Here is a 12,911-nt window from a genome sequence, read left to right on the forward strand (position 1 = left end):
GGTGGTACCGAAATCGTAGGAAAGCATTCAAAAACGCATAAAGTCGTTGATAAAATGGAACAATTATCTTGCTGATTTTTCAAAACACCGCGGAGTTTGTCGAAAAACTCATAATCTCTCGTTTTTATTTATTTTCCAGGGGGTTTGCCATGCGTCATCCACGCTACGCACTGTGCACATCGAAAATGAATGCAAAACGATGTCAAAGCCGAATCTGTCAAACGGTGGCAAAAGCAAACGTCAAAATAAATCAACAATACAATTTTATTCCTTGTACAGCGGTGGTAAATTGTGTTTTTGCAGAGAAAATTCCGACGATTGCAAAAAGTTAAATCATATCTCTGTGGAAAACAGCGCGGCACTACACACGGCACATTGATATGGCATTAAAAGAGGCTTAATTAGATTACAAACAACACTTGGGTGGTTTACAAGGTACCTGTCCCCGCGTACGACGGTGTTTTTTCAGACGATACGTTCCGGATTCCCCAAGCGGAGATTGTACGGCTTTCGTTTTCTTTACAGATCATAAGTATTGGAGGAAACATGTGAAGAGCACACATCTAGCTGCTGATCGATTGCTGAAACGGAGTGTCGAGCAAGGAAATTTATGAAATTATTACAGCATTTGTTCTGCACAAAACATCTACTGTACGTACGGCGCGACGGGCACCATTCCATCATAGTTTATGTGTGGCATCCTTAAACATGTTTGTGCTGCTTTTTTGCAGGTAAACATTTAGGATACGTTTCGGTGTGATTGTTTCCTTCGCTCCACTGTTTGCTGATTAGACAACACCTATTGTCACTCTCCGGGATCGTTAAAGCTACTAAGAAACAGCTGCTTCAAGATGCTTACACACAAGAACAATCAAGGTGGACGGAAAAAGATGCAGGTGGCTTTCGTCATACGGGATGCTGAGGAAAAACGCCACCGAAATGGGGTGAATGCGCTGCAGCTGGACAGCATCAATGGCCGGTTGTATTCGGCCGGCAGAGACGGTATTATTCGCCTATGGAACTCGACACAGACTTCCTCCTCAGAGCCGTACATCCAGAGCATGGAGCATCACAACGATTGGGTGAACGATATCGTCTTATGCTGCGGGGGTCGTAACTGTAAGTTTGAGCTGGAGCTGTGAATAGCTGTGAAGGATCTAATTAGTATTTTTTTTTTCGTTTATAACAGTGATAAGCGCCAGTTGTGACACCACAGTGAAGGTGTGGAATGCACACAAAGGTTTTTGCATGTCGACTTTGCGCACGCACCGGGATTACGTGCAAGCACTTGCGTACGCAAAGGATCGCGAACAGGTTGCCAGCGCTGGATTGGACAAGGCAATATTTCTGTGGGACGTTAACACACTTACCGCACTGACTGCCTCCAATAACACAGTTACAAGTAGGTGTTCGTAATTTCGTAATTGAGTTACAATTGCAATTGACGACGTTGTTTTGGGGGGGCACGTTTCAGCATCCAGCATATCGGGATCGAAGGACTCAATCTACAGCTTGGCGATGAATCCGTCCGGGACGATCATTGTGAGCGGATCGACAGAAAACACGCTTCGAATTTGGGACCCGCGAACATGCAACAAGATCGCGAAACTGAAGGGACACACGGAAAACGTGAAAGCGCTAATCGTATCCGAGGATGGCACGCAGGTCGTGTCCGGCAGCTCGGATGGTAAGATCAAGCTGTGGAGCATCGGGCAGCAGCGCTGCATTCAAACCATTAGCGTGCACTCGGAAGGTGTTTGGTGTTTGCTGATGACGGAGGGCTTCTCACACGTGATCTCCGGTAGCCGGGATCGGAAGATCATTATGACAGAGTTACGGAATCCCGCGAACAGTGTTTTAATATGTGAAGAGCAGGCTCCCGTTCTGAGCATGTGCTACAATATTGACCAAACAGGCGTGTGGGCCACTACATGGAACTCTGACATTCGATGCTGGAAGCTACACAAAACGGAAAAACTGTGCAACTACAGCTACTCCAACAGCAACAGCAGTATCAACAACGGCAGCGGTGATGGCACCTCCAGTTCTGTGGCACCAGCACCAGCATCTAACAGCAGAGCACCGACAGCAGTGCCTACCGGGACGACCACGGCTAGCTCGGGCAAGGGCTATGAGGTTGCTTGCATCAAAGGAGGCGCCGCCATCAAACGATACCACGTGCTAAACGATAAACGGTTCATGCTGACGAGGGATACGGACGAAAACGTGGCCATCTACGACGTGCTGAAGATAAAAAAGGTAGAGGATCTCGGAAAGGTGGACTTTGAGGAGGAAATTAAAAAGCGCAGCCAACGAATTTACGTACCGAATTGGTTCATGGTGGATTTAAAAACAGGAGTAAGTGTTTCTCATCCTCTCGTGTGATAATGGTGTGTTCATTTCATATCCTTCCATTGTGCCCCCTTTAACAGATGCCAATGATAGTGCTAGGACAGGATGAAATCGATTGCTTCGCAGCATGGGTTTCGGCGGAAGCGGGCCTTCCAGAGCATGCGGAACCCGGGTCAGATCCAAAGGTGAACTATGGCAGTCTGTTGCTACAGGCGCTGCTGGAACATTGGCGACCTGCACCATCGCACCACCATATCCAGGGCGGGCCGGTTGAATTGGAAAACGGTTGTGATGGTGACGTTCGGGGCAATGAATACTTCAGCGTGCCGAAGCATACTCCAATTATTTTTAGCGAAGTTGGTGGAAGGAATGTGTGCCGGCTGCTGGTAAAGGATGCTGCCGGTGAAACGGAAAGCGCACTGCTAAACGACACCGTCCCGTCGTGGGTGACCAATGTGGTCATCGATCGGACGCTACCCAAGTTCATAAAGCTTCCGTTTTATCTGCTGGCCCATCCATCGATGCTGAAGCAGGACCGCAACAAAAAGGTAAGCTCCAATTAAGATCCAACCGAGGGTGCAATCTTTGTGCTAGGATAAATGTGCTAACGTTGCGTTTGGTTTGGTCCTTTCCTCAGGAACGCTTGATAGCGAACGAGTTCATTCAATGTAGGAAAGTGTGTGAGCACGTGTTGGAGAAAGTACTGGGCTCCGATTTGCCAACGAGCGACAGTAATGGCAACTCCAACTCTTCGCAAAATAACAGTCAAAGTGATGGTAACTCCGAAAGCAGTCAGATACCTGCCGAGGAACGAATCGAGCTATTGTGTAATGAGGTGGTGAGTAGGAGGAGAATCCATCATTGTTGCAAAGCATTTGTACTTTAATAACTATTTTATCGTATTTTCTCTCTCATTTTTCTCGTTACCACTAGCTGTGTGATCCCAACATGGACCTTCGTACAGTGAGGCATTTTATTTGGAAACAGTCATCGGATCTAACTTTCCACTACCGGACGAAATTAAACTAAATTTGGCTAATACCGTACCATGGATGTTATGTTGCCCGTTTAAAAAGAACATATATTGTATGTAGAATATTCATGAAATTGTAATGAAAGTTTGTCAAAGTAAACTTCGAAATATGCAATATAGTCGAGCATTTATTCCTCTAACACACCATCGGTACATATATTTTAGAACTAAATCGTGCTTAGTCTATGGTTTGTGTTCACCTGCCACAATTTGTGTTTTCGCCAATGCAGAATCTTGTTTTTGAATATTGTCCTTTGGTCGATTTTGTGAAGATAAATTATTTTGTCCGCGCTGCCATTTCGATATGACCCATAGTGCACTGTCGAACATCGATTTTACGTTAAAAAAAAAACAAAGAAACGCTTTTTGTATTGTATACCGATGATTTGCTGTAGGAAGTGGAACATTTTACAAAAAAAAAAAAAACAAATTAATTCAAATCTATTGTAGTTGTTAACATTCTTTAATTTAAAATTAATTTACAAAAATGCGACAAACATCGCCAGGTGAGCGCAAATGTCACGTACCTGTCATCCATTTGTCGGAAATTACCGCTGTCATCGCGACGATTGTCAAACGCCAGAAAAATGGTTGGCCGCAAAAATCACGCGTAACATTCACCCACTTGCAAACGAAACAGGAAATATTGTGCGGTTAAAGCACCTGCATTGTAATTAGTTAGGTAAATGTGTGCAACTGAAAGTCCCACCAACCTTTCTCCATTGTCCGTGGCAGTCTAACGGCAACGGGGAAGTCAGTTCCGAGTGGCGTTCTTTCCCGTCCAGAGCATCGGAACACCGTCGTACGGTACCTTTGGGAGGAGGACGTGCGGGAACTACTATGCTCGAAACGTAAGGGACGTCTGTTGTCCGGTGCGAAAGCTAAACGACGCGTTTGATAACAGCAGGAAGTAGTTCGATCTAACCTATCGCGAATAGTGTGCTCTTTCCCGGTGGCCCCGTATCGCATTTCAGTGAAGGAAAGGAAAAGTGAAGTCCGATTGTTTTTTTTTTGTTTTGCAAGAGCACCGGATCGTGACCCACACAGTATGTTGTGGCAGTGCGGTGGCATAGTGTGTAAATAGTGCGCAGTTACTTACCCCCGGGGCCTAGATAGTAGTAGATAGCAGTGTTTCTGTTTTGTCAGTGTGAACCAAAGATCCGAAATTTCACCCCTCCTCCTTATCTGGTGCCGTTTGTTAGCAGTGGTGGGTGTGCGTTCCTTCCACTCGGTTAGCTGAGAATGGAATTCTCACAGCCACCGCCGTCGGTCGATGCCGCACCGTCCGTGCAGCATTTCGCGAACCCTCCGCCCATCAACCGCATCCTGAGCTACCAGCATCCGCAGCCACCGAAGCAGCAGTTTAACTTCTACCACCACAAACCGTACCACCACTTCAATGGCTTCCGAGGCGGCGGCCCGATGTCGCAGGATGACTTCGATGGCAAGCGGCTCCGGAAGTCGGTTATGCGCAAAACGGTGGACTATAACGCGTCCATCATAAAGGCACTGGAGGTAAGTGGCAGACTCGCATGTTCAGTTGGTAAGAGCTGGCAAATAATCTCAAAACCCGCCCCATTCATCTTCCACAGTGCCGAACCTGGCAGCGAGACCATCGTGACAGACGCGCGCTGCAGCCGGAAAGCATCTACATTCCCGAACTGCTGCCCCCGCCAAGCTACATGGACAATCCGAGCAACGCGGTCACGACGCGCTTCGTGAAGACGGCCACGAACAAGATGCGCTGCCCGATCTTTACCCTCGCCTGGACCCCGGAAGGGCGCCGTTTGATTACGGGCGCAAGCTCCGGCGAGTTTACGCTATGGAACGGGCTCATGTTTAACTTTGAGACAATTCTGCAGGTAAGTCTCGGCACGAATGCGCTCCTTCACCTGTTGCCATGGGAACAAAATGGTCTTTCATTAATGTTTTTTTTCGCCTTCTCTTTCTCCAACCAAAGGCACACGATGTGTCGGTGCGTACGATGGTTTGGTCACACAACGACAACTGGATGGTGACCGGCGACCACGGCGGATTCGTCAAGTACTGGCAGTCGAACATGAACAACGTCAAGATGTTCCAGGCCCACAAGGACCCGATACGTGGAATCAGGTACAGCGGCGGACGCGGCCTCGCGGTAGCCGGTAGCGGCAGCACACTCACCACGTCCATCCACTGGTGGCCATCGGTCGGTGGCACGGTGCGTCGCCGCTTTGGGTTGCAGTTACGGCTTCTCTCAAGGGCACGCCGGGTGCTAGCGACGTTGGCCGCATTCATGCTGCTAATAATCCTGCCATTGCTCGTTCGACTAAGTATACCTTATCTCACTCTTTGCCTCTCTATACAATCTATCCTTTACTCACTCTCTCCCCTCTTGTTATCAGTAGTTACGCTTTAAACCATCCACTACGAAATGGGTGCGCACTTTTTGTTTGGATCATCGCTTTAGCGGTCCATTTCGATCATTGATCGTGAATTAATGGTTCAGTTCAAGAGGTTTCTCTTGACAATTGACACTTTAATCGGTTATGCTCAGTGTTGTTGCTTAAAGCATTGAGCTGCATTGTCTGTGATACTAGTTTTTTATGTTATTTTTCCCCATTCCAATGCATCTTGTTGCCATTTCCGGAACACAACTGATGCAACTGATGCATTCATCAGAATATCAAACACTGTGTTACATCTATCTCATGGATTAAATTTTTTAATTTTCTTGATTTTGGTTCATTGCAATCGGAACAAAGTACCTGAAATAAATAAATACAGCTAACGTTAACGATACAGGTTCTCTGCGCACAACAACTACACCCAAACGGCCTTTGAAAGTTTGTGAAACATGTAGAGTAAAATCACCCTTTCGTGTGTGTGTGTGTGTATTTTAATAACTGAAGAGAACAAATAAAATGAAAGCAACGAAATAAATAAGGAAAACATACATTTTAACACGAAATCATATGCCAAAAATAAAAAAAAGTGCAAATAAAGTTACATTGGCCGGAATAATCATACTATGTCCCAGCAAGTGCCGCAAGTACCTACTCCGGCCCCGCGCTATGCTTTGTACAGTGGCAAATGAGCTGAATAAAGTATCGTTAAACATCCCGTTTTGGTCAAACCGAAGCCAACGGGGGAAACAAAACCGAATTCAACCGTTTGGGTTCATTTTTTTCTTTCTCTTGATTTCGTAGCTCTTCTTCTGAACGGCTAACCTGTGGCCAATTCTCGTTCTCGCGTTGTGTGGCTTGCAGCAACTGAATGAAGTGGAAAGAATGTGGTAATAAACATACAACACACAAATAAAGTTCCTTCCCCCATCTTTGCAATCTAATAAACACGCCGCGAGGCCGCTGCGAGGGCCACCCCTTGATTCCCTTTGAGGGCAGCCATTGTCTTCCGAAATTCGGTCCGGTTTCGTTGCGAAACCCGTAACACAGTTGAATAAAAACTACTACTTTCCTATCACAGTCGAACGGGAGGCACGGGGGAGCAATGGAGCAAAAGAGGTTGTTATCAGCATTGAAGCAGAAAATGGACCCGTGTGTGTGTGATATATGCAATTACAAACCTACCAGCGCTAATGTAATGCTAATTTTCTTTCCACGACATGGAAATTCCCTTTCTCTCTTCCCATTTTCTTCCCCTTTTTTGCATGATCCACCACGTCAACGAACAGCTTTAGTCCGTCGGATGCTAAGTTTGCGAGCTGCAGCGATGACGGCACGGTGCGGGTGTGGGATTTTCTACGCTGCCAGGAGGAACGGGTACTGCGAGGCCACGGTGCGGACGTAAAGTGTGTTCACTGGCATCCGCAGAAGGCGCTGATCGTGTCGGGAAGCAAGGACAACCAGCAACCGATCAAGCTGTGGGATCCCAAGTGTGGTCAAGCGTTAGCAACACTGTACGGCATCTGGAGACACTACAACACCCCCGGCCACGTGGTACAACATGTAATGCTTTGTGTTTTTTCCGCCCTCCCCTTTGCAGACACGCTCACAAGTCGACGGTGATGGATTTGAAGTGGAACGATAACGGCAATTGGCTGGTAACGGCGTCCCGGGACCACCTGTTGAAGCTGTTCGATTTGCGGAATCTCAGCGAGGAGGTTCAGGTGTTCCGAGGGCACAAGAAGGAAGCGAGTGCGGTATCGTGGCACCCGATACACGAGGGTCTGTTCTCATCCGGTGGGTCCGATGGGTCGATCCTCTTCTGGAACGTTGGGTAAGTAAGGCGTCGATCGATCGCGGCGATCGTGGGTAATCAATTGCTCTATTTCCAACCATTGCAGAACGGACAAGGAGGTGGGCAGCATCGACATGGCGCACGACAGTATCGTCTGGACGCTGGCGTGGCATCCGCTCGGGCACATCCTATGCTCTGGGTCGAACGATCACACGGTAAAGTTCTGGACGCGCAACCGGCCCGGCGACCAGATGCGAGACAAGTACAACCTCAACACGCTGCCCGCCAGCTTGGCCGGGCTGGATGAGTGCGAGCTGGAGGAACACATCGTCATTCCGGGCATGGGTCCGGAGGACAAGGTGGACATCGTGGAAAGCATTGCCACGAAGGAGGCGGGCCCCATTCCGGGCTTGGATCTCAACCTGAACAGCTTCAATGAGAAGATGCGCGAAAAGAAGATACCGTACAGCAAGCCCATTCCGCGCAACTTCCAGGCCCAGTGGAACGAGTCAAGCAAGCTTGACGATCACTCATCGACAGCGGACGAGATTAAGGAGGTGATTTCGCAGATCGTCGACAGGGGACCGGCCTCGCCGAAGAAGCCGCTGCCGACCGCTATTTCGCTGTACGAGCATATGATCCCGGTGATACGTAAGTAGGATGAGGAGGACCGGACCCCCGGTCTTGGCTTTGCCTTATTCACCAAAACATTTCTGTTTCTAGCGGGCAGCGCCTTGGAGCAAGCGATAAGCGACGGCACGGAAGCGCTGAACCGTTTCATCGAGAATGGTGGGATTCCGCAGCTGCGCGACATATTCCCACCGATCGACGAACCGGAACAGTCGGCGAACGGTGACGAAGAGCAGCGTCCAAAACCGCCCGCTAAACGAGCGCGGCTCGACGTCGAACCAAAGTTCTTTTACGGCCCGCAGCCGTTCATGATGGATCCTCCTGAGCAGTCGCGCGACTCGGTCCACTCAGCGGACGATTCTCGCTCGAAGGACGACGTGGCGTTCGATCCGAAGCTTCCGTCGCTTCTACAGCTCGACGTAAACCCGCCCGTGAACGTGCAGTTCAACACGGAGGACCCGGTAGATGTGCGCGCCAACTGGAAGGCACGCGATCGTGACCAGCAGCAGCGCGAGAAGCGTGATCTCGAGGAGGACAAAAAGATCTGGAAGGAGTACAACGATCGCAACTGGGACGAGGACGACAATGATGACTCGGTGATGGTGATGGAACCGCCCTCCGGCTCCTCGGCCAACCGGTCCGATACGCCGGTCAGCCAGAACACCAACAGCAACGGGCAGTGGGTGCCGGACTACGATAATGATGGTCCGTCGGGTGGTCCACCGCCCGGCATGCACGGGTTGGCCCCGTGGCAGCTGCCAAACAATGGTGGCAATGGGGGAGGCGGTGGTGGTGGTGGTGGTGGTGCCGGCGGTGGCAATAACCAGCATTCGGGAAGCATGCCACCGTTCGGAGGTGGTTACGGTGATGAGGACGGTGGCCGATCGATGGACGCATTTAATCTACAACGACCTCCACCGCCGATTCCGGGAGGGCCGCCGCCGTTCGGTAACCTTAACCCGAATCCGTTCGCCATGATGGGTGGCCAGAACGAGGAGGAGGGTGGCTACCACCAAAACAACAGCAACAACAATCACCACAATTCCGGCAATCATAGGAACGATTTTAACCGGAATGATGATTGGCGCAACGACGGTGGAGGTGGAGGCCATCGGGGCAACCACCGGAATCGGGGCGGGGGCAGAGACTTTCGGGACGATCGAGGTGGTGGTGGTGGTGGTGGTGGAGGTGGAGGTGGCCGACGCGATCGCCGGTTTGGTGGACGTGGACGGAATTGAGGCCCAATCGGTGACTCGCTTCTCTCGTCGTTGTCGTCGTCGTACCACAACGGAAGGTTGTACGAATGTGGTTGAAGGATCGCGTTTGTGTGATTGTCGAAAAGGGAAGCGTTGGTTATTGGTAAAAAAGAAAGTTAGCATTTAAGGATGCATACGCTAAGCCCCGTGTACAAATGACTGTTTTCCGATGTAAAAGATAGCAAAAAAAAAGAAGTAATAAAGAAGATGCGTCTGCGTGAACTGTAGACCCGCGAGCTCTATACAAAACAGATAGACAATTGGTAAATGGTTACTCGGGTACATCTAACAAACGAGAAAATTTTGAAGTCCTTTCAAAAAACCTTCATGAGCCTAACACGAACGGTGCAAAATAATGACGAAATGATTCTCAATTAGATGCATTCAATCGGTTTAATTCATAACCATCCATTTATGAAAACCATTCCATCTACGGTAACAAACTTTAACCATTATTTTCAGTAAAGATTTGAAAAAATACGCATTGAAATCACGCGTGGCTCGTAACCGTTGGAAATTTGAAATAGACGCCATTCCCAACGCTGGCAGCACTGTCAAGTGGCGAAATCGCACGGTGGGCGACCACTATCCCATATTGGACAAATCCGTCATGTTTCTTTTGTAGATAAAAATATTCAAAAGATTATGCATTCAAGAAAAACTAGAAACACACGTGTTTCCAAGACCTTTACGATCTTCAAATAAATCTTCTGTATATTTTGCTGAATAAATAAAGCTTTGGTTTCGCAATTATCGCAACCGCGTCATCGCCGTTGACCGCGAGCGTTTCCAGCGGTGCGGGCACCGATGCATCGTTTTTGTTTACGTCGATCGGTACACATTCGCTTCCCCCGCCGAGAGAGCATCGGGGAGACTCCAGCGCTCCAGTTTTCCGCCTTTTTCAACCTTTTCTGTGCATCTATCCGTCTGATGACATCCTCCCAGGATGCGTGCTACATATCCCTGCTGGGACTGGCGGAATACTTTCGCACTTCGACTCCGCCGGATATCAAGAAGTGCATCCAGTGCCTGCAGGCGTTGTTTACGTTCAAGCCACCGCTGAAGGTGGAAGCCCGAACGCACCTGCAGCTCGGCCAGATACTGATGGCGTACACGAAGAACACGGACCTTGCCAAGAACCATCTCGAGCAGGCGGTTAGTAGGGGGGAATAGAGATTAGCGAACTGCCAGTGACCGGGGAGCACAGACGGCGGGAAGCATGTTATCATCCCCCGGCAGCATTAGATGCATCGTGCACTCACTTCTCACTTCTCGTTTCATTCCAGTGGATCCTTTCGGAAAACATTAACAACTTTGACGATGTTAAGTTCGACACGGCCAGTTTGTTGGCGCAGTTGTACCAGCAGCAGGACCAAAGCTCGCTTGCCAAACCGGTCCTGAGGAAAGCGATCGAATTGTCCCAGCACAACGTGTACTGGCACTGTAAGCTGCTGTTCCAGCTCGCGGTAAGGGACAGTAAGGGGCTTGCTGTTGAGCTTGAATTGATCGAAAGATGTGTCTTTACTTCACAGCAAACGCATGCAACAGACAAAGAGTACACGCTGGCCTCGGAGCTGCTGGCGGTGGGTGTGGAATCGACGGACGAATCGAACGCGACCTATCTGAAATCGTTGTTCTTGCTCAGCCGGGCCATGATCATGATGATCGAACGGAAAACGAACGACGTGCTGGCGATCCTGAACCAGGCCAGCCCCATCATCGACCATTCGATCCAGAACGTTCACCTGAAGGAGTACTTGAAGGTGTTCTTCTACGTGCTGCAAGTGTGTCACTACCTACAGCTGGGCCAGGTGAAAACGGTAAAGACGAGCCTGAAAATGCTGCAGCAAAGCATCCAGACGATCATTGCACCGAACTGGCCATCGGACGAGCAGATATTCGGCCAGAACAACACGGAAATGTTCATGTGGTTGCCGAAGGAGCAGCTGTACGTGCTCGTGTATCTCGTCACCGTTTCGCACTCGATGATGGCTGGCTACATGGACAAGGCACAGAAGTACACCGAAAAGGCACTGACGCAAATCGAGAAACTGAAATGTAAGTCGCTCCTTGGAGGGGGTTCGTGCATCGGGTTCGCTAATGAGGTCGTTTCGTTTGTTTCTTCCACTCTCCCTGCAGCTCAAGAAAACAAACCAATTCTGGCGGTGTTTCAGATCATCCTGCTCGAGCACATCATCATGTGCCGGCTGGTGATGGGCAACAAATCGCTCGCGATCAAGGAGATCGCCCTGGCCAAGGATGTGTGCCTGTCGTCGACGAACAAGTTTCTGCTGAAGAAGCATGCACCGCAGCTGCACTGCTTGCTGGGCCTGTACGCCATGTCCACCAGTTTGTTCGAGCACGCGGAGAAGCAGTTTTACGCCTGCATTCAGGAAACGACCGAACGGGAGCTGAAACTGTTCGCCAACCTGAACCTTGCCATCGTGTACTTGCGCACGAAACGTGAGCAAGATTTGCGCAACATCCTCGAGCAGATACAGCAGGAAAATTCCCAGTGCTCCAACAGCCAGGCATTGATGGGGAGTTTTTACTACGTGCAGGGGTTGAATGCATTCCACAAGAGCAGCTTCCATGAGGCCAAGTACGAAAGCCGCAAGGTGGTTTGTGAAGGGTTTGATCAAACATTGTCCTAACACGTTGCTTTCTTTCCTACCACTGTAGACGCTTTCTGCGCGAAACCCTCAAGATGGCAAACGCGGAAGACCTGAACCGGTTGACGTCCTGCTCGCTCGTGCTGCTGAGCCACGTGTTCCTAAGCATTGGCAACTCGAAGGAAAGCATGAACATGGTCACGCCGGCAATGCAGCTGGCGTCCAAAATACCGGACATTCACGTGCAGCTGTGGGGCAGTGCCATACTGAAGGATCTGCATCGGATGCTGAAGGAACCGACGCAGGAGATCGAAGCGTACAACAATCACGTCCACTTTTCCCAGAACCTGATCGCCGACCAGCTAAAGTGTACCAAGTTTCCTGAGCACGCCCTGATCAACTGGTTCCAGGGCGATCCACCGCTTCCGATGCTGTCGCAGGACCTGCTTCTGCAACCGACCGCCGCCACCATTGTCGCACCGACCGTCGCGGTAGCGTCCGGCTCTGGTGTGCCGCTGGTGGTGCAACAGCAGCAGCAGCAGCAGCAGCAGCAACAACAGCAGGGCGGAACGTTTGTACGATTACCGGGCACACTTAACCAGCAAGTTATGTTTCAGTAGGATGTAACCTGTGTCTGGAGCGAGAATTGGCGGTTGTGTATAAATTACATTTGAAAGGTTTAGCAACAAATCTCGTTCACGCGTTGAAGAGATATCGATTGTGTGTTTGTGTGTTCGTGTGCGTGTGTTCGTGTGTGCGTGAGTGACGATGATGGTTGTAAGCTGTAAAATGGAAAGTAAGATTAAATAAAGTTTTAACTGAAATCTTCAAGTTGTCACAGTGATCGGA

The 12,911-nt window shown here is 49.6% G+C and overlaps 3 protein-coding genes across 4 annotated transcripts; all 3 read left to right on the forward strand.

Annotated features, from left to right (window-relative positions):
• Positions 1-851: 851 nt before the first annotated feature.
• LOC121588420 (WD repeat-containing protein 48 homolog) lies at positions 852-3,498 on the forward strand. Its single transcript, XM_041906320.1, has 6 exons — positions 852-1,119; positions 1,190-1,402; positions 1,475-2,358; positions 2,433-2,900; positions 2,990-3,190; positions 3,286-3,498. The coding sequence occupies exons 1-6, from the start codon at positions 852-854 to the stop codon at positions 3,379-3,381; spliced, it is 2,130 nt and encodes a 709-aa protein (XP_041762254.1). The 3' UTR covers positions 3,382-3,498.
• Positions 3,499-3,945: 447 nt separating this feature from the next.
• LOC121588418 (pre-mRNA 3' end processing protein WDR33) lies at positions 3,946-9,697 on the forward strand. Its single transcript, XM_041906319.1, has 7 exons — positions 3,946-4,900; positions 4,978-5,247; positions 5,346-5,497; positions 7,059-7,283; positions 7,370-7,603; positions 7,671-8,215; positions 8,288-9,697. The coding sequence occupies exons 1-7, from the start codon at positions 4,628-4,630 to the stop codon at positions 9,430-9,432; spliced, it is 2,844 nt and encodes a 947-aa protein (XP_041762253.1). The 5' UTR covers positions 3,946-4,627; the 3' UTR covers positions 9,433-9,697.
• Positions 9,698-10,248: 551 nt separating this feature from the next.
• LOC121590360 (MAU2 chromatid cohesion factor homolog) lies at positions 10,249-12,906 on the forward strand. Of its 2 annotated transcripts, XM_041909966.1 has the most exons (5): positions 10,251-10,605; positions 10,737-10,916; positions 10,983-11,508; positions 11,590-12,052; positions 12,133-12,906. In XM_041909966.1, the coding sequence occupies exons 1-5, from the start codon at positions 10,258-10,260 to the stop codon at positions 12,680-12,682; spliced, it is 2,067 nt and encodes a 688-aa protein (XP_041765900.1). In that variant the 5' UTR covers positions 10,251-10,257; the 3' UTR covers positions 12,683-12,906. The 2 variants fall into 2 exon arrangements, with proteins under 2 accessions (XP_041765899.1, XP_041765900.1); XM_041909965.1 differs by having other exon boundaries at positions 10,249-10,605; positions 10,983-12,052.
• The last annotated feature ends 5 nt before the right edge of the window (positions 12,907-12,911 follow it).

The sequence above is a fragment of the Anopheles merus genome, chromosome 2R, assembly GCF_017562075.2.
Source record: "Anopheles merus strain MAF chromosome 2R, AmerM5.1, whole genome shotgun sequence".
Classification (NCBI taxonomy): Eukaryota; Metazoa; Arthropoda; class Insecta; order Diptera; family Culicidae; genus Anopheles; species Anopheles merus.